The sequence below is a fragment of the Calonectris borealis genome, chromosome 18 (assembly GCF_964195595.1).
Source record: "Calonectris borealis chromosome 18, bCalBor7.hap1.2, whole genome shotgun sequence".
In the NCBI taxonomy this organism is placed as follows: domain Eukaryota; kingdom Metazoa; phylum Chordata; class Aves; order Procellariiformes; family Procellariidae; genus Calonectris; species Calonectris borealis.
The window spans coordinates 5,121,441-5,141,307 of record NC_134329.1 but is presented as its reverse complement, the minus strand read 5'-3'; the positions used below and the strand labels follow the sequence as shown (position 1 = coordinate 5,141,307).

The window sequence follows — 19,867 nt, the reverse complement described above, 5'->3', positions numbered from 1 at the left end:
AGAGAAAATTATAAGCGCGGAGCAGAACAGATGGATCGAGAGAGAAATGGAATGAAAGAAATAAGGAAGGAGAGAGAGAGAGAGGAAAAAAGTTAAGAAACAAACCAGAGGAACTGAGGGGGGAAAAAGAGACAAACATATCAGGACAAAGAGAAGGAGAATGAAAAACTGGCGCTGGGCTGCAGGATGACAAAAAGGCCAGGGAGCAGAACAAAGGGGAATAATGGGACAGCAAGCTGGGCAGGGGGATATAGCAAGAAACGACGGACGAGCAGTGGTAAGGAGATATACAAACAAAAAGTTAGGGGGAGGATGGAGAACAGAGAGAATAAGAGAGAAAGGACAGGGAGCGGGGGCAAGAGATGGAGAAAGAACCATTAGAGACAGAGAGAGGAGGAGTGCAACAGGACCGAGACAGAGAGATGGAGAAAGAAAGAGAAAGCAGTGATGGGTAGTAGGCCAGAGGGACAAGGAAAGAAAGAAGGAAGGACAGAGGGATATAGAAAACAGATGAAGACAGGGAGCCACAAAGTGGGATACCGCGAAAGAGAAAGGGACGGGGGACACGAGAAAAAACAGGGATAGACAGGTAGGGCAATAAAATAAGAGGGAAAGAGAGCAGCACAAGGGGTCACAAAGAGTAAGAGATGAACAGGAAGGAGGACAGGGACAATGAGAAACAGAATTAAAAAAAACAGCAACAGTGAGCAAAACAAAGGGATAGAAAGAAAAGGAACGAAGGAGAGAGACAGGAAGGCAGGGACACAGAGAAGCACGTACAGGCGCAGAAAGAAAAGAAAGCCAGGAAACAGGCCAGAGAAATTGCACGGGAAAAAAGAAACAGGTGCAGATCAGGACAAAGAGATGGAAAGGGAAAAACGGGCAGTATCGCTATTCAGACGCTGAGCGGCGCGCCACCGCGCATGCGCTCGTGACAGGCGGCTGCACCGCTTGTCGGGGAGCGGCCGCAGCTGGAAGCCCACAGAAAAACACAAGAAACCGGCAACACAACTACACATCGTGCTGCGCCACGGGGGCCGCGGCGGTAGCAACGACAACGCCGCGCCGCACGCGCTCGAGAGCAAGGCGGCTGCCGGGCAGCCAAGTCCGCAAAAACTACACCTCCCGGCATGCACTGGCAAACACAGCATGGCCGCCCAGAAGCCAAGTGCCGGAAGACTACACCTTCCGCCATGCTCCGGGGAGCAAACATGTCCGACCAGAAGCCCCGCACCCCAGGACTACAACTCCCGGCATGCCGCGAGGCAGCCTTCCCTGCCTTCTGACCCTGCGGGGACACCGTTCCCTCCCCCGCCAACGCACCCGGAGACCCCAGCGCAACCCCGCGCTCCGAAGCGCGGCTCCGAGCAGACTCCGCCACCGACTCCGACACGGCGCGCCCCTCCGCCCGGCTCCCGACAGTCCTCGCCGCTGGCACCCTCGCACCCGTGCCGCCGCCGCCGCTCCGTGCCTCCGACACGGACCCCGCCGGCCCCCCACAAGCACCGCCGCCCTCCTCGGGTTTTTCCCGGCCCCCGCTCACCTTCGCCTCTGGTGTAGCCGCAGCCCGGCGTCCGCGCTCCTCCTCCCGTGATTCACACTGGCCCCTCCACGGCCAGCCGGGGCAGGGCAGCACCAGCACGAGCACCAGCCCCTCCCCCGGCAGCCACCCCTTTACAGGGAGGGGCCGTCGCCAGCAGCCTCACTGCCCGCACCTGGGGCTCCTCCAAGCCCCGGCCCGCAGCTGGAGCCCAGCAGGAACAGAAGGCCATCGGCCAACCCCCACTCCGTGTCACCTGCTCCCCTGGGCTCTGTCACAGCCCCTCGCCCGGTGCAAAGGGAGTGCAAATGCCGCCGTGAGGGCAAAGGAGACGGCGAGTGTTTATTTAGTCACGCACGTAACAAGTCCCAGGAGCGAGTCTGCTCCGGGGCTCGGGGCCCCCGACGCTCCCCCAGCCCATGGGACACCTCGGCAGTCGTTCCCGGAGCCACGCTTGTTGGTTCGGCGGGGAACGGACGGTCGGTCGGCTGGCTCCTGGACCGATGGGCTGCTGGGCAGAGGTGGAGGCTGCCAAAAACGTGGAGCAGGGCGCAGGACACGAGAAGAAAAAAGCTGCAGCAGGCTAGACGGGGGGTGTAGCGAGAAAGCGTGAGGAAGGGAACGGGACAGCGAGAGAAGGATGGGGACAGGGAGCCCGACAGAGGTGGAGAAAGAAGCAGCAGGAAGAGAGGAAGGGAAGCAGCAAAAAGAGGGAGACAGAGCAGGACAGAGACTGACAAAGAAGGACAGGGAGCAGGATGGAGATGCAGGAAAAACCTGGGATGGGCAGCACGACAGAAAGGGAGGAAGGAAGGGAAAGAATATGGGCAGGAAGCCGGACCGAGACACATGGAGAAAGATTAAAAAGCGATAAGAACAGGGCAAAGAGGAAGGAATGAAACAGGGACAGGAAGCCAGCACAGCGAACGATGGAGGGAAGGGCCATATGGGGGGAACAACACAAAACAAACCACACAGCTACATGCTACGTAGCAGGGAGGGAAGAATTAAGAATTAGGAACAGCGAGCTGGAAAAAAAAAAACAGCTGGAGAGCAAGAAGAATAGCAACACGTCCAGAAAGAAGAGGGGGGAAATTCTAAAATAGGGTCATCGGGAAGCCAGAGATAGTGAGAAGGAGAGAGGACAAAAGCAACAGGCTACAAGGCAGAGAGGGCAGAATTAATGAATAGCGACAGAGAGCTGGCCAGAGAGAGATGGAGAAAGGCAAAAGATTGGACGGCTGACAGTGCACAGAGGGAAGAATTCAAAAACCATGAACAGGGAGCTGGACAGAGAGAGAGAGAGGCAGAAATAAAATGGGGACAAGTGACAGGCCACAGGGCAGAGAGAGAGGAACTGATAAATAGGGACAGGGGACCAGACAGAAATCAATGTAGAATAGAAAAAAACAGCAGCAGGCTACAGGGAAGAGGTAGGAATTAAAGAACAGGGACTGGGAGCTGGACAGAGAGACATGGAGAGAGGAAAAAAAAAAACAGCGATGGCTACAATACGGATAGGGAAAAAATAAAAACTAGCAGTAGGGAGTTGGACAGAGAGAGATGGAGAAAGACAAATAGCATGGGGCTACGGGACAGAGAATGTGGAACTAAAACACGGAGAGAGGGAGCCGGACACAGAGAGGGACCAAGGAAAAAATCCAGACAGGCTACATGGGGCAGATGGAGGAATTAAAATCTGGGGACAGGGAGCCAGACAGAGAGAGAGGGAGATCGCAGGGAATAGCGGTGGGTGCAGGAAGACGAGTGAAGTATTAATAAATAGGGACAGGGAGCCAGACAGAGAGAGACAGAGTAATGCAAAAATAGCGACGGGGTACAGGGCAGAGAAGAAGAATTGAAAATGGGGCACAGCGAGATAGACATAGAGAGATGGAGAAAAGAAAGACGCGACAGGGTACACGGCAGAGAGAGAGGAATTAAAAAACAGGGACGGGAAGCAAGAAAGAGTGAGGTGGAGGAAGCGGGGGGGCATTAAAAGTGAGGGACGGGGAGCTGGGAAAGAAGAGGTGGAGAAAGAAATAGAAACACAATGTGCTACGGGGCCGTGAAGGAAGAAACCAAAGAACTGGGACAGGGAGCCAGAGAAAAAGAGCCAGAGAAAGAAAAAATACCAACGGACTACGTAACAGAGAGGGAGGAATGAAAAAATAGGGAGCCAGAGCCGGGCAGAGGAAGAAGGAGAAAAAAAAAAATAACCAGGGGCCAACAGGGCAGAGAGAGGTAGGAAGGAAAAAACAGGGATCCGGAGCCAAACAGAAAGAAAATGATAGCGACGGGCTACAGGGAGAAGAGGGAAAAATTAAAAGAGAGGGACGAGGACCCGGACGCGGTGTGATGCACACAGGAAGTATAGCAACAGCTAGGGGGCAGAGAGGGAGGAATTATAACATAGGGACGGAGAGCCAGAGGTGGAGGGGGAGATAAAGAGAGGGAAAAAAAAAACAGACAGCCTACAGGGAAGAGAAGGAGGAATTAAAAAATTGGGAGCCAGAGAGAGAGATGGAGAAAGAAGAAATTGAAAAATAGGGAGCAGGAGCCAACCAGAGAGAGACAGAGAAAGGAAATACCGTGATGGGCTCCAAGACGGAGAGGGATGGATTTCAAAAAAGAAGGGACCGGAAGTCGTACAGAGAGAGACAGAGAAAGAGAAGATAGCGACAGGCCGCAGGGCAGCGAGGGAAGAACTAAAAAGTAGGGACAGGGAGCCGGACAGAGAGTGATGGAGAAAGAAAAAAAAAATGCGACAGGCTATAGGGCAGACAGGGAGCGATTAACAACTCGGGACAGGGAGCGGGACAGAGAATGGAAAAATAGTGACGGGCTGCAGGGCAGAGAGGGAGGAATTACAAAACAGGGACAGGGAGCCGGACAGAGAGAGACGAGGAAAGGCAAATAATAGCATTGTGCTACAGGGCCGAGAGGGAGAAACTGAAAAATAGGGACCGAGAGCCAGAATGACGAGAGACAGAGAAAGAACAAACCGCTATAGGCCACAGGACAGACAGGGAGGAATTTTTAAAAAACAGGACCGGAAGCAATGTACAGAGAGACGTCGGGGAACAAAAATTGAACAAGCGACACGTACAGGACAGAGAGGGATGAACTAAAAAAAAAAAAAAAAAGACAGGGAGCCGAACAGAGAGACACAGACAAATTAAAAACAGCGATGGGCTACAAGACAGATAGGGAGAAATTAAAAAATCCTGGACGGGAGCCGGACAGGGAGAGACGGCAAAAGAAATGAAATCGCAACGTGGCACAGAGCCAGGAAGGACAAAATTGAAAAACAGGTCCTGGGAACTGGAAAGAGAGAGACAGAGAAAGAAAAGAGACCGATGGGCTCTAGGGCAGAGAGGGAGGAATGAAAAAACAGGGGTGGGGAGCCAGAGAGAGAGACTGAGAAAAAAGAGGGAGAAGGCAACAGGCCACAGGGTACAGAGGGAGGAAGTACAAAAGAGGGGCCGGGACCCGGACGGAAAGAGGTGGAGAAAGGGAACTTCAAAAGTGACGGGCTACAGGGCAGAAAGCGAGGAATTTAGAAAATCAGGATCTTGAGCCGGACCGAGAGAGACAGAGAAAATGAAAATGGTGATGGGTAACAGGGCAGAGAGGAGGGAATTAAAAAACAGGGAGAGGGAACAGGACAGAGAGACTGAGAAGAGGAAAACTCCTGACAGACTTCCAGAGAGAGAGGGAGGCATTAAAAATTACAGACAGGGAGTGGGACAGACAGAGACAGGGAAAGAAAAAAACGGCAGTGGGCTACCGGGCAAAGGAGAGGAGAGTTTAAAAGTGGGGACAGCGAGACGAACAGAGAGGGACGGAGAAAGGAAAGAAGCGCCTGAGGGACAGGGAGCTGGACAGAGAGAGGCAGAGACAGCAACAATACCCACACACTAACTACAGGTCAAAGAGGGAAGAACGCAAAAATAGTGGCCGGGAGCCAGACAGAGAGAGACAGAGAAGGAAAAAATAGCCACAGGCTACAGGGCAGAGAGAGGGAGGACCTAAAACATGGGAACAGGGAGCCGCTCAGAGCGAGATGGAGAAAGGAGGTACAAGGGAGCAAAAAGAAAAAATTGCAGCAGCGTGGGAAAGGGAGGGGACCAGGGGAGGGGCGCGGAGGAACCGGGACTCACTGCAGCTCTCGCTCTCGGTGCTGCCGGGAGAATTTGACAGTTCAGACGCTTCTTTCTCCTTCTCTCCTCCTTTCCTTTTCTGTAACTTCGGTCGCTTGGCTGTCCTCCACCTACGAGAATACATGGGTGTCTCACAGGTCTTACAAGACAAAGCTTCCTAGACGCGTAGCCTCGCTCGCGCGCTACACGCAGGAGTAGGACGGAGGGAAAGAGGAAGAAAATTATGAGCAGGGTGCAGAACAGACAACTTGAGAGAAAAATTGAATGACAGAAATAAGGAAAGAGAAAGAGAGGAAAAAACATAGTGAACACACCAGAAGGACTGAGGGCAAAAGAGAGAGAGACAGATCAGGATAAAGAGAGGGAGAAAGAAAAACCAGCGCTGCAGGTTGAGAAAAAAGGCCAGGAAGCAGGACAAAGGAGAATCATGCTGGGCAGGGGTATATAGCGAGAAACGATGCAAACAGGCAGTGGTATGGACATATACAGACAAAAAGATAGGGGGAGGATGGATGACAAAGAGATAAGAGAAAAAAGACAGAGAACGGGACAGAGAAGTGAAGCAATAAATAATAGGGCCAGGGTGCAGGACAGAGGAAGAGAGACAGAGAGAGAGGGACAGGTAAGGCAACAGATAATTGGAGAAAGAAAAGAAAGGGAACAGCACAGAGGGTCACAGAGAAAAAGAGAGGGATGGCAGAAAGAGAAAAATAAGATGAGGGAGAAGAACTGAGAAGCACACAGAAAAAGGTACAGGGAAAAGGACAGAGATGGAGAAAACAGAGAAAGACTGGAGGCAGAACAAAGGGAAAGACTGACAAGTACAGGGAGCAGGACAAAGGGATGCAGGAGGAAAAATAGTGATGGGCAGCAGGTTAGAGAAAAAGAATGAAAAAGAGCAAGAACAGCAAGAGAAGGAGAATGATAGAAGGATGTAGAGAGAAAGACCGGGACACATAAAAGGAAGGGTTGGGGGACACACACGTCACAAGAGTAGAAATAAAAAAAGAGCGATAGGGAGCGAGACAGCGTGACAGAGGGAGACAGAGGGAGGGAAGGAGTGGGATGCAAGGATACAGAAAAGCATAGGTACAGGGAAAAGAAAAGAATGACAGAGAGAGAAAGAGGAGAATGGGGAGCAGGAGACAGAGAGATGGAGAACAAAAAAATAGTGATGGGCCGAAGAACAAAAATACAGAGAATTTAAAAAATACTTCTAGGGAGCAGGACAGAGGAATAGAGCAAGAGGAAAAAATCAACAGGGAGAAGGTCCGCTAACACACAGGAGGACTGCATATTACCAGGACACTGGGGGAGTGAGAGGGAGGGAACACAGAGCAGGACAGAGGAATAGAGAGAGAAAAAAAATAGGGACAGGAAGAAAGGCAGAGTAACCAAGAGAGGAAAAAAAACAGAAAGGGAACTGGACAGAGATGGGCAGCAGAACAGAGCAGGACTAAAAGATAGAGAAAGAAGCATTAGAGGCAGACGAATAGAGAGAGGAAAAAACAGGTTGAAGGAAAGAGAGTGAGAGTGACAAAACCCAGGCAGAGAGTGGGAGAAAGAAAAACCAGTGACAAACAGCAGGATAGAGGCGGGGGGGCAGGGGGAAGGAAAGACAGGACGAAGAAGAGAAAAAGAGACAGAAGGACAGAAAGAGATAGGGAGGCAGGAAAGTAGAGATAGAGGAAGGAAGGCAGGGACACGGCGCTGCACGTACAGGCGCAGAGAGCAAAAGAAAGCCAGAGAATAGACCAGAGAAATTGTGGGGAAAAAAGAAACAAATGCAGATCAGGACAAAGAGATAGAAAAGGAAAAAACCGCGATGGGCTACAGAACAGAGACAGAGAATGAAAAAAAAGAGGGAGACGGAGCAGGACACAAGAATAGAGGAAGAGGTACAGGGGAACAAAACAAAGAAAAACACTGCAGCGTGGGAAACAGAGGGGACCAGGGGAGGGGCCGGGAGGGCCCAGGATGCATAAGAGGGAAGACAGTGCCCTGAGCGCCTGGGACTCACCGCAGCTCTCGCTCTTGGTGCTGCCGGGAGAATTTGACAGTTCAGACGCTTCTTTCTCCTTCTCTCCTCCCTTCCTCTTCTGTAACTCCGGTCGCTTTGCTGTCCTCCACCTAAAAGAATACGTGGGTATCTCGCAGCTCTGACGAGACGAGGCTTTCTACACAAGTAGCCTCGCTCGCTCGTGCCCTACGCGGCCGTACCGCGCCGTTGGTGACGCATACAGACCCTGCGGTCCGTGTTGGCAGCCTGGCCTGCTGCAGACTACGAAGAGGGATCCTTCCTCACCTGGAGAGGCAAGCTCTCTCTCGCCTGCAGCGGGAGGCAGCGGCCAGCCAGGTGGCCTTCGATATCATCTTCTTTACCTTTCTCCGGCCTCTCCAGCTTCAGCCGCGGCAGCCCCTGTCCACATCCAGTAAGTGCTCCGCCTGTCCCTTTTTGCCCCAACGCTGCGAGGAAAGCGAGGCCGGGCAGAGACAACCCACGCAAGCCTGAAGCGGGTGCCATCAACGGCATCCCCAAGGCAGGAACAGACAACCGCATCCTCAGTGCAGCCTCTGGAAGAGAGAAAGAAAAAGCAGCGACCGATAGTACCGTAGCTTGCCCCTGGCCGCATCCTCTCCTTCTGCAGGGACTTCTGGAGACGCATCAAAGGCCAGCTTGCCGACTGGGCTTGGGGGTGACCTGGGCCTACAGGGCTCCAGCAGACCGGGAGCCTGCCGCAGCGGGCAGTTTGAAGCTTCCCGTCCCACCACCCCCGAGCGGCCAGCGGGCAGGAGACACCGCCCCATCCGCCGAGGGGACTCGCTCACCTCACCGATGACCTCGGCCCTGCCCCGCCGCCGCCGGGAAGCGCGCCCGGCGCGCCGCCATGCTGCTCCCCCGCAAAGCGCATGCGCCGGAGGGCCCCGAGCCGGTGAGCCCCGAGCCGGTGACCGAATGCCGGGCTGCAGTACCGCATTTCGGCCACGGGGTGGCAGCAGCAGGAAGCACCCGCCGGGCGGCGAGTGCTCGGGGGCGGCACCGGCGCTGCAGCTCGGCGCTTTGCGCGCCCACCGCGCGCCGGCAGCGCGCACGTGGGGCGGCAGGCGTTTCCTTACCGGGAGGCAGCGACGAGCGCGGCGGCACCACCCCGCAGGCCCGCATTGCCGTTACCGGCGGACAGCAGCGTGGAGCAGGGAGGCGTCTCTCACAGTGTGAGAAATAAAATTGGTACCGAGTGATTCAATTTGAAGAATAAAGTCTATGTTTGCTTTCTCATGACATCTGCAATATTCAGTGGAAAAGGAATCCTATCTTTAGTTAAAAGACAGAAAACATTCACTTTACAGTATAAAAGTGAAACCATTCTGAAGGCTGGTTTTTTTTTTTTTTTTGAGGCCATGATTTTCAGAACACTTTTAATTGCCTTTTTCTATCTGATTTAAACATCCAATTTAAGCACTTGAAGTTCCCTCCCCCAGCTTTTGCAAAATGTGTACCATATTGCAAATTGCCTTTGACAGACTTGCAGTCTTATTGATAACTATTTAATGATAAAAGCCCAATGATAAGTATTTTTCTAGATTATAATGAAAATGTGATGTAGTTCCTTGTCCAAGAGAGACCAAGATGATTTGAAATTAAGGAAAAAGTTTAAACGTGAATTGGGATACAGATGTGGTTTCTGGCTATAGTAATTATCTGAATATATTTTAATTACGCTTTTAATCTGAATATTTTTAATTACTCTGTATTCGATAATTACCATCAATACGCATTTGCAATCCTTATTCACGTTATCGAAGGAACATTCATAAGTACCCAAATCATAGGAATAAAATAGGTCTTGAACTGGACTATTCTTTATTTTTCATAAAAACTTCTGAGAAGGGATAGAAATTTAATGACAAGAGAGTGAACTCTGGAGATGTGAGTGGCACTTAGAGATGGAGATGTCTTAGGTCACGTGCAGCTGTTTCAGAACGCAGAAGCTTCCGGCCCATCAATGCGGGTGCTGCTGCAGGCACCCTTCTTGCAGGCGCAGTTTGTGGCAATTCAGGTATCACGTATCCTCAAGTTCCCTCTTCTTTAGAACGTAATCGTGCGTACGCTTCTAAATTAAAATTCCTGAAGTTTGACGAGTTCAGCTGAGAACGTGAAATCCAGGCTGGCTGTTTGGTGATGGCCGCAGAGGAAGGGGATGACGTCGGGGTGCTCCTCCTTCAGGCGGGTGCAGAGTTCCAGGAACTGCAAAGGGAGAGGGGTTGGGGGGGAGGGAGACCTTGAGGTGGCACCGGGACATTTGGGGGAGGACAGGGAGGTGATGGAGGGGGAACGGAGACACTCAGGGTGGAAGTGGAAATGATGGAGGGAGGACAGAGACAACCGAGGAGGGGACAGAGACGATGGAGGGGGACACAGGGACACTGAAAAGAACACCAAAGTGCTGGAGCGGGGACAGAGACATCCAGGAGAGAGGGAGATGCCAAGGTGGCACAGGGAAATCCATGGGGGACAGAGAGGAGATGGAGGAGGAATAGAGGGACCCGGGGGGGGGACAGAGAGGTGATGGAGGGGAGACAGTGACAACCAGGGGGGATGTGGAGATCATGGAGGGGGGGCAGAGACACCCAAGGGGGGACAGAGATATGATAGAGGGAGAACAGAGACACCCAAGGCGGCGCAGGGACACCCAGAGCAACAGGGAGGTGAGGAGGAGGAACGGAAACACTGAGGTGGCATGGGGACACCAAGGGGGACACACAGGTGATGGAGGGGGGACAGAGACACCCAGGGGAGATGGAGACACCAAGGCGGCACAGGGACACCCAGGTGGAGCATGGAAGTGACAAAGGAGGGGACAGGGACACCCAGGGGTAACATGGAGATGATGCAGGGGGGACAGAGACACCCAGAAGACACCCAGAGGTCATGGAGAGGGGACGGAGACAACCAGTGGGGACACGGAGGTGATGGAGGGGGGACAGGGACACCCAGGGGGTACAGGGAGGTGATGGAGCAGGAACAAAGTCAACCAGGTAGGATGGAGACGCTGAGCTGGCACGGGGACACCTTGGGGGAACACAGATGTGATGCAAGGGGAACACGGAGATGATGGAGAGGGACAGAGACACCAGGGGCAACAGGGAGGTGAGGGAGGGGGGAACAGAGAAAGGCTGAGGGGGGATGGAGACACCAAGGTGGCATGTGGACACCCAGCAGGGACATGTAGATAATGGAGCGAAAACAGAGACACAGAGAGATGGAGACGCTGAGGTGGCACAGGGACACCAAGGGGGGACGTGGATATGCCGAGACGAGACATCAAGGGAGATGCCGAGGTGAGACATCAAGGGGGACGCCAATGGGGATGCCAAGCGGGGACACAGAGATGCCGGAGGAGGGACAGAGATGCCAAGGTGGCACAGTGACACTGGGGGGGACGGAGACACCCAAGGGGGGTCATGGAGACGATTGAGGGGGACAGAGACATCAAGGGGAGACAGAGACACCAAGGTGGTATGGGGACACCAAGGCAGACATGGAGATACTGCAGGAGAACAAGGAGATGCTGAGATCAGACAGCAATGTCAAGGTGACATGGAAAGACCGAGGGGACACACAGACACCGAGGTGGCACTGAGACACCAAGGGGGATAAAGACACCCAGGGAGCAACATGGAGATGATGGAGGGGGAACAGAGACCCCGAGGTGGCATCCTCCGGAGGTGCCGGGTGGAGGCTCGCAGACCCCCTCGTCCTCATTGTCCAGCACGATGATGCCGCCGGGCAGGGAGGCTGCAGGGGCTCGAGGTGAAAGCGGGGAGCGTATTTCGACTTTACCGGTGCCAGTTTCCAGAGGCATGAGGGCAAATTATTAATCATAATTAATACTATATTGATCAAAACAAGGCAGCACAGGGTCTGGGGAAGTGCTGGGCTCGCTGTCGCCCTTAACCCACCCATAAAATCATTAAATAGGACTAAAAGAAAACCCATTTTCCTTGAGTCTTTCACAAGAAACAATAAATTAAAAAGAAATCAAGCCCGTTGGAGGAGACTGTTCCTCCAGGGGAGCAGGAAGAGTGTGGGTACAGCTTAATGCCAGTGGTTCCCTGATACCCAAGCCACACCAATTCCCTAAACCCCCCTAAATTCACAAGGGAAATATGGGGGGAAAAAAAGGATCAAAAGCTGCTCAAGTTGGGGCAAAAATAAAATAAAAAACAGGTAACGGTCGAAAAGGCACCAGATATAATAAATTTGGACACAATGCGATATTGCAAAACAACAAGAGTAAAAGAGTAATTGAATGTGCATATATGTATTTATTAGGGTATATTTATGTGTATATTTACTCACATATTACTCCTTTTTCCCTATAACCCAGATTTTGAGGCCGAAAGCAGAGAAATCCTGGCAGGCTTGGGGTCATTTGCGACGATTTGGTGAAGAAACAGTACTCGTCATACCTTAATTAAAAGTCGACGAGTCCTCAGTGTGATACATAATCAATATCGACAATAAAACACCCCAGATGGGTATAAAACACACATGAATTGTGATCGTAAAAAAAAATTTGCTTTTTTTTTAAGCAAAATTCAACATATCTTTATCGGGGCATTCAATTGCGGCTCCTGTGCCCCTACTCCGCTGTCCTCCCGCCTGAACTTAGAAATATAAGAATTAAATATTACCATTTTCCACCCAAAATGGGAAGGACCACGGCAAGGCGTGACCCAAAACAACCAGAATTTAAATTAACTATTTATTTTATCCCTTTTAACTGTTTATTTTGCCTCTACTAAGTTTTTTTTTTATTAATTATTACCCATATCAAAAACCAATTCTGAGGTTTATTATGAATCCTCAGGGTTGGAGCCCTAATATATACTGAGAAAAACATCAAATCCTTAAAAAAAAAAAAAAATAGGTGCCGCTATAGGTGCCGGCGGGGCTTATAGACAGTAGATGTACAAAGGGAAGAGGCTCGCCCTATGGATTTTGCTGCCAGGGGAGCAAGGGGCTACCTCCAGTTGGCATGGGCCATGCCCACCACGCATTCGCTCAGCGGTGGAGAGGGGAGTGGGAGGGAACTTTGGACCCCCAGAACCGCCCACAGACCCCCCAAAATCCCCCCAACCACCACCCCAAATCCTACCCCTGTCCCCCCCAACCGGTCCCCCCAAAACAGACCCCCAGCCTCCCAAACCATCACACCCACCTGCCCCCTGACCCACCAAACAATCTCCCCCTCCTCTAACTGTGCGCCCCCAAATCATCCCCATCCCCCAAAACTGCCCCAGTCCTCCCAAACTTCCCATATCCCCCTTGCCAGATCACCCCCATCTGCCCCCAAAACTGGCCCCCATCCCTCTAAACCCTCCTATGCTCCCCCAAATGCTCCCCTGCCCCCCAAAACCATCTCACCCCCCAAACTTCCCATCTCCCCCTTCCCAAATCACCCCCACCCCCCAAAACCATCTTTATGTCCCCCAAACCTCCCCTCCAAAATTTTCTATCTCCCCCTTCCCAAATCATTCCCAAAGCCACCCAAAACCTGCCCCCTCCCCCAAAACCAGCCCACCTCCCACCCCCAAACCAGCCCCCGTCCCCCCCACCTTGCTTGCAAAGCGCAGGGAGGTGAAGGACTCGGTGAACTTCTCCTCCAGGGGAGCGAGATTCACTAACACCAATCTTGAGGATACATCGGGGTGTCAGTGGGGTCCCCCAAAACTCCCAGCCCCCCAAAATACCCCCACAAGCCCTTCAATCACATCTTGGCAAAGCCCCCCAGGCAGTTCTGCAGGAGGCAGGTCAGCCTGCTGTTGCAATAGGGGACGGGGGGCTCCTGCGGGGACCCTGGCAGTTAAGGGGAGGGCCCTGAGGACCCCCACAAACCCAGGGGCCTCCCTGTACCTTTTTGGCAAGGGCCACGATGACTTGCCCCAGGGTGGAGAAGCTGGCATTGATGGCCTGCGACTGGTGCGGCTGCTCCCCACCCAACAGCAACTCGTCCAGCTGTTCGCTGCCTGCCAAGTCCACCAGGCTCAGCACAGCTGTGGGGGGAGAGGAGGGTCACCCCAAAAACAGGGGGGCCCAAAAAGGGCTCACCCCAAACCTGTGGGTCCAAAAAAGGGGGCCCCAAAAAGACTGACCCTAAACTGGTGACGCCAAACCTGTGACCCAGAAAGTGGGACCCCAAAAGGGCTCACCCCAAACTGGTGGCCCCAAAAGAGAAACCCCAAGAAGACTCACCCTAAACCCAAGGCACTGAAAGGTGGGCCCCCCCAAAGGCTCACCCCAACTAGTGGCCCCAAACCCGTGGGCCCCAAAAAGTGCTCACCCCAAACCAGTGGCCCCAAACCAGTGGTCCGAGAAGGGGGACCCCAAAAGGGCTTACCCCAAATTTGGGGCCCCAAACGCAGGGCCCCAAAACGGCTCACTCCAGAAAGAGGGGTCTCAAAAAGGGCTCACCCCAAACGACTGACCACAAACTCATGACCCTGAAAAGGCTTGCCCCAAACTGGTGGCCCCAAAAGGGGGGCCCTGAACCCATGGCCCCAAAAGGTTCACCCCAAACCCGTGGCCTTGAAAGCGAAGCCCCTAAAAGGCTCACCCCAAGAGGAAGAACCCAAAAAGGGCTCACCCCAAACCAGTGACCCCAAACCCATGGCCCTAAACGAGGGGCCCAAAAGGGCTCACCCCAAACTGCTGGCCCTGAACCCATGGCCCCAAACCAGTGGCCCCTAAAGGCTCGCCCCAAATCAGGTGGTCCCTACCGTAAAAGCTCACCCCAAACCAGTGGCCCCTAAAGGGTGGCCCCCGCCAAGGCTCACACCAAACCAGGTGGCCCCAAAGCAGCGGCCCCTAAAGACTCACCCCAAACTAGGAGCTCCTAATGGGTGGCTCCTAAAAGCTCTTCCATAAAGGGTGCCCCTGAACCAGCGGCCCCTAAAGGCCCACCCCAAACTAGTGTCCACAAAGCAGTGACCCCTAAAGGCTCACCCCAAACCACAGCCTCTAAAGGGTGGCCCCCCATAAATGGTCCCACGCCCCCACTCACAGGCGCAGCACAGGTCCCGGGCAGTGTTGGAGCCCTGGATGGAGAGCTAGAAAACGCCATGGCTGCAGGATGAGCCGTCGTTCAGGGCTGTCCGGGCCACCGAGTGGTTGGCGGCTGCCATCTGCAGCAGCCCCAGCACCTTGCGGGGGGACACAGCCAGCCTGTTACCCCCCAAAACCACCCACACAGCCAATCTGAGCTTTAAAGGGGGGAATCAGGGTCCCCCTACCCCACTCCTCGGAGGCGACTGGGATGCAGCACAGGTTAGGGACATGCACCTCCTCGTCGGCCTGCCGGATCTCCAGCTTGGCCCTGCGCTTCAGCCGGCCGGCTAGCAGATCCCACAGAAATTTGTTGTAGATCTCCAGGAAGCTGGCGGTGAAAGCATACTGCCCACCAGCATCACACCAAGCCCCAAAAAAAACAGAAATGCCCCCAAAATGGAGTTAGCGCTTTGGTTTTGGTTTGGTGGTTTTTTTGTTCATGGTTTTTTGTTTTGTTTTGTTTTGTTTTTAAAAACTCACTTTCCAGCCTTTTTCTGCCAGCTCCCAGGCTCCCTTGAAGACCTGCTGCACTACGCATAGGGTCACGCCCCTGGTTTCGGGATCCAAGACATTGCCTCGCTGCTCGTGTCCCACATGAGACTTGGAGGGTGTAAAAGGAGGTTTTGGGGGGTCCCCAACTCTGTCCTCACCCCCCCCCCCCGGGGCGAGTGGGAGCAGCTAAAACCCCCCGTTTGTCCTAAAAAATCTCATTGAGCCCATCAGAGGGGGACTAAGGACAGCTGAGGCGTTCGTTAGCAGCAGAGACACCCTCAGCCCCTCAAAATAGGGGTAAGCGACAGGGAGACACCCCAAAGCGACTCACCTCCCCTGCCTTGGAGAGCACCAGCACCTTGTTGTCCTTGGGGGGGAGTAGAGATGCTCCAGGCCCTTCTGCTGCTCCTCCTCCTCGGGCAGCACCAGCCACACATGACAGAAGACACAGATGTTGCCCTGAGGAAGGAGAAACACTGTTATTTTAGTGGTACAAGGAGGGAATTCACATGGTTCGTTCCCCACCCAAACCCCCCCTGGGCTTCACCTTGAGCTCCTGGACAAGGTTATGGAGATGTCGCGGCTCCATCTCCAGGCCATGGAGCTGTTCCTCCTGCTGCCCCAGCCGCTACTCCTGGGCAGCTGCCTGCGCCCACAGCTTGGCTGCCTGTGCTGCCTGCCGCTGCACCGTCTCCTCCGCCAGCTTCAGCTGCGCCTGCCAGGAGGGAAACAGCAGCAGTTGCAGTGGGGGAGGTAAAAAACATCCCCAGTAGGGGGGGAAACCAGCCCCGGATGTAGCATAGGGCAAAAACTGAACCGGGGGGGGGGGGGGGAAGGGGGGAGAAAATGAGCCCGCGTAATGGCAGGGGGAGAAAAGCAACCCCAACAGGGTGGAAAATCAGCCTTGATGGGGGAGAAAACCAGCCCTGGTTGAAGGGGCAGGGGCAAAAAACAGCCCTGGCAGGGTGGAAAACCCCAAATCCCGGGGGGGGGCTCATGGGGGACCCCAAACGTCAAGAGGGAATAGCAGCAGTGGGGAGTGAAATTAATGGGCAGAAGAACATAGGGTGTGTCCCCAAAACTGGGAGGTCCCCAAAACCCCAGGGACCCCAAAAACCAAGGGGAAGCAGTTGGGGAAGAGGAGCAAAAATGGGACGGGAGGAGTAAAATCAACGTGGGGAAGAGATGGGGGGAATCCTTGAAACTAGGAGCAACATCAAAACCCCAGGGGGGTCCCCAAAACCCCAGCGGGGGTCGCTGCCCCCTGAGGGAAACCGGAAAGCCAAAGAGAAGCAGTGGGATGGAGGAGTGGAAATGGGGCAGCGTGGAGCATGAAATCAAGGGGGGAGGAAGTGGTCAGGGTCCCCCAAAACTGGGGGGGGAGGGGGGGAGCAGCAAAACCCCAGGGTGTCCCCCAAAAACCTGGAGGGCATCACTGACCCATGGTGGGACCCCCAAAATTCAAGGGAAAAGAGCAGGAGGCAGGAGCAGGAATGGGGCAGTAGGAGGTAAAAATCGAGGAGGGGAGATGGAGGGGTCCCCAAAACCTTGGGGATCAGGAGGGGATGCCAAAATCCAAGCAGAAGCAGTGGGAAGGACAAGTGGAAATGAGGTGGGGAGAATGAAATCCATGGGGAATCCCCCAAAAACCTGGGGGGCTCAACGTACCCCAGGGGCCCCCAAAATGCCCCCGTCAGGACCCAAACAGTCTAGGAGGGGGGGGGCCTTGAAACAGGCAGCAGAGATTTAGGGGCCACTGGTGGAAAGGGGGGGTATCCCTGGAAGTGAGGGGACCCCAAAACGGCCCCAGGGTGGCTCAAAAAGGCGAGGGGAGAAGCTCCTGGGGAGGCCCTGAAATCGCTCCTGGGGGGTTGTGAAACCCCCCGGGGGGGTCCAAGCTTAGAGGGGAGCCCCAAACCTGGCAGGGGGCAGGGCTTAGACCCAGGAGGCGGGCTCTAGACCTGAAAGGGGTGTGGCTAGAGCCAGCCCCACTCCCAAAGCCAGCTTGTGGGGAGGATCTCTGGGTCCTGTTTAGGGTTGAGGGGGTAAAAATCTTAGGCTGGGGAGGGACGAGGGGTATGGGGGAAGGGTTGGAGGAATGCAGGCATTCAGGGGGGATGAGTGTGGGTGGGGGAGCAGTACCTCTTGTAGTAGGTATCAGTGCGCCCACACGAGGTCCCAGATTTCCATACAACCTTCTGCCACTTCCAGCCCAGTCCCAGGACGGGGCAGTCCTGCCAGCCCTCTGCCATGCTGCCCAGGGGAGCTACTGCGGAGGAGATGAGCAGCTCCCCAAAACCCCCCAAAACATCTACTCCCGCCCACCCAAAGCTACTGCAAGGGATGCAGGCAGCGCCCGAAGCCACACCACCTGCCCGCAGGCCCGCCCCGAGCACCCCAAGCCACGCCCCCACCTCGTAACCCCGCCCCAAACACCCAAAGTCACGCCCCCCCCGAAGGACCTGTAGTCCCGCTCCACGCAGGTGGCGCTGAAGCCCTGCCCCCTTTCCCCACACCACGCCCCCAAACTATGCCAGGCGCGCGGCCAGCACGGCTCCTCCTCCCCACCAGCCACCCACAAAATACGGCCCCTCCGCCACGCCAACCCCCGCCAACTGCCCGCACCCACGTGGATTCCCCCAGCCGCCCCTCCCCCTCCTAAACGGCCCCTCCCCCGCCCCGGTCACCCGTAAACTTCACCTCCCCCTCACTAACTACCCTTTCCCCCCCCACATCCACCCCCAAACTGCACCGCTCCCCTCACGAACACCCCCCACACACAAACTGCCCCTTCAACAGCCCCCTCGCCCCTCGGACACCCCCAAACTGTCCCTCCCTCACACGAACACCCTCCACAAACTGCCCCTGACCCACAAAAACACCCCGCCCAGGGGCCTGCATCCTGCCCCAGGCCCACTCCCCGGCCCCCTAATGCACACAGCTCCCCCCGACCCCACTGCCCAGCCCCTCTAGGGCACACAGCCCTCACGCCCCCCCAGCCCCACTCCCCACATGCTCACAGCCCCTCCCCTGCCTGGAGCCCCCCAGTACCGCTCCCCGGGGCCTGCAGGACCGCCCCCCGCCCCACTGAAATACCCTCCGCAGCCAATCACTTCGTGGGGCGGGGAGCGAGCGGTGGGGAATATCAAATCCCCGGTGCTGCAATACATAAGGCTACCAAAAAGGACCGGCAGGTTTGCTAACGCTGTTGGCTGTACCCAAGCGTGCGGAGGAACGCGTCTTTACGATCTCTCGACCGTTACACCCGACTATTGGTAGATGTGCTGCGCTTGGGTCCTTGCAAGGAAATCGACTTAACTCCTTTTTTTTTTCCAGAGAGAGTGAAAAGTCTCCTTGCGGATGACTTCTACTGCCAAGCACGTCATCTCTGAACATCCATTCTGATGGGAAGTTTGTAAAAGGCAACTCCTTTGAATGAAAAAGATTTCCATTCTGGAAAATCTCTTTCCAACCGAAGTCAAAATTACGCGCTGCAGGTTAGGAAAAAGGACATTAGAGAATCAGTAACTCACCGAAAACACATCAGGACTCTCTGTCGCTAGTTACAAGGCTGCTACCGCTTCTCGGGAAAGCCTGGAAAACACACCGAAGCGACGCCGATTTGTCCCGTGTTGTCCACGCCTCTTCTTTGACCTTGATTGCTTTTAGCACAGATGCTAGTATCTCAGTAAGGTTTTCGAGTGCTCCTGTAAGGTATTTTAAACACTGACTGACTGAAAAAGCATAAAGCTTTTATCGTGAAAACAAAGCCTGTTTCTCCCGAACATCCGAACTCTTACAAACGGTTCCTCTTCTAGTCCAACATTATTTTCACAGCACCCTTTAATAGCAAGCACACAGAAACAGAAGACTCTGCTTTCAGGAAGAGAAAATAGACGAAGGAAAGCAAGCCTTGAATAGGCGTACCACGCTCCAGAACAGACCTTTATTTTTAGTATTTGTGTTAAAATATTTCATGTTAAAAAATCAGATAGAAGGAGAGCTGCCACATTCTTCATGTTAACTGTAAAGTCCACACTACAAGCACCTTAGGAAAAATGCAGACACATATCACAGGCATACCTTGTACTTGCAGACCACTATGGATCCTTTCCATCCGTCTCGTACTTTCACGGCAGTTGACATTCTGCTGAGAGGAAAGGCAAAAAAAAAAAAAAACCAAACCAAAAAACGTTTAGCACAAAGCTTCCTTTTCTGTGAAGACTACAACTGAGTGGAGGAGAAAGTATTTTGCATCATCTTTGGTGCAGTTGTTGAGACAGGCCACTAGAGCTTATGCATGTTTTAGACAACCGTGCCTTTTTTTTTGGCTCATGGGCAGCTTTAGTTTCGCTAGAACTCACTTGCCTAGAGACGCGCAGGTGACAGGCACAGACACCTACGTACGTTTTCTCAAGCCTAAGTAGAGCCGCGATTTCCTCACCCTATACGTCCCAAGTTGAGTATTTTTGTTAAAGAGTACGGCAACCCGTCTGTCCTCGCGAACTCGCTGCAAAAGAGGAATCCTTTTTTCCAGGCCGTTTCTCCAAACGGTCGAGATCT

The 19,867-nt window shown here is 53.9% G+C and overlaps 1 protein-coding gene across 1 annotated transcript; it reads right to left on the bottom strand.

Moving 5' to 3' along the window:
- Positions 1–12,082: 12,082 nt before the first annotated feature.
- Positions 12,083–17,556, bottom strand: LOC142090380 (carboxy-terminal kinesin 2-like). The gene is made up of 5 exons (XM_075168161.1): positions 17,497–17,556; positions 14,998–15,157; positions 13,622–13,761; positions 13,324–13,399; positions 12,083–12,174 (listed from the first exon to the last, which is right to left on the bottom strand). The coding sequence occupies exons 1-5, from the start codon at positions 17,554–17,556 to the stop codon at positions 12,134–12,136; spliced, it is 477 nt and encodes a 158-aa protein (XP_075024262.1). The 3' UTR covers positions 12,083–12,133.
- Positions 17,557–19,867: the final 2,311 nt, after the last annotated feature.

Excerpts from the sequence above, each read along its gene's own strand:
- LOC142090380 (XM_075168161.1), bottom strand. The coding sequence starts at position 17,556 with ATGGCAGAGGGCTGGCAGGACTGCCCCGTCCTGGGACTGGGCTGGAAG. Across the intron at positions 13,762-14,997 it reads AGTCGCCTCCGAGGAGTGGG|CTGTGCTGAGCCTGGTGGAC; the intron begins GTAGGGGGACCC and ends CTCCCCCCACAG. Across the intron at positions 13,400-13,621 it reads TCGTGGCCCTTGCCAAAAAG|ATTGGTGTTAGTGAATCTCG; the intron begins GTACAGGGAGGC and ends TGTATCCTCAAG.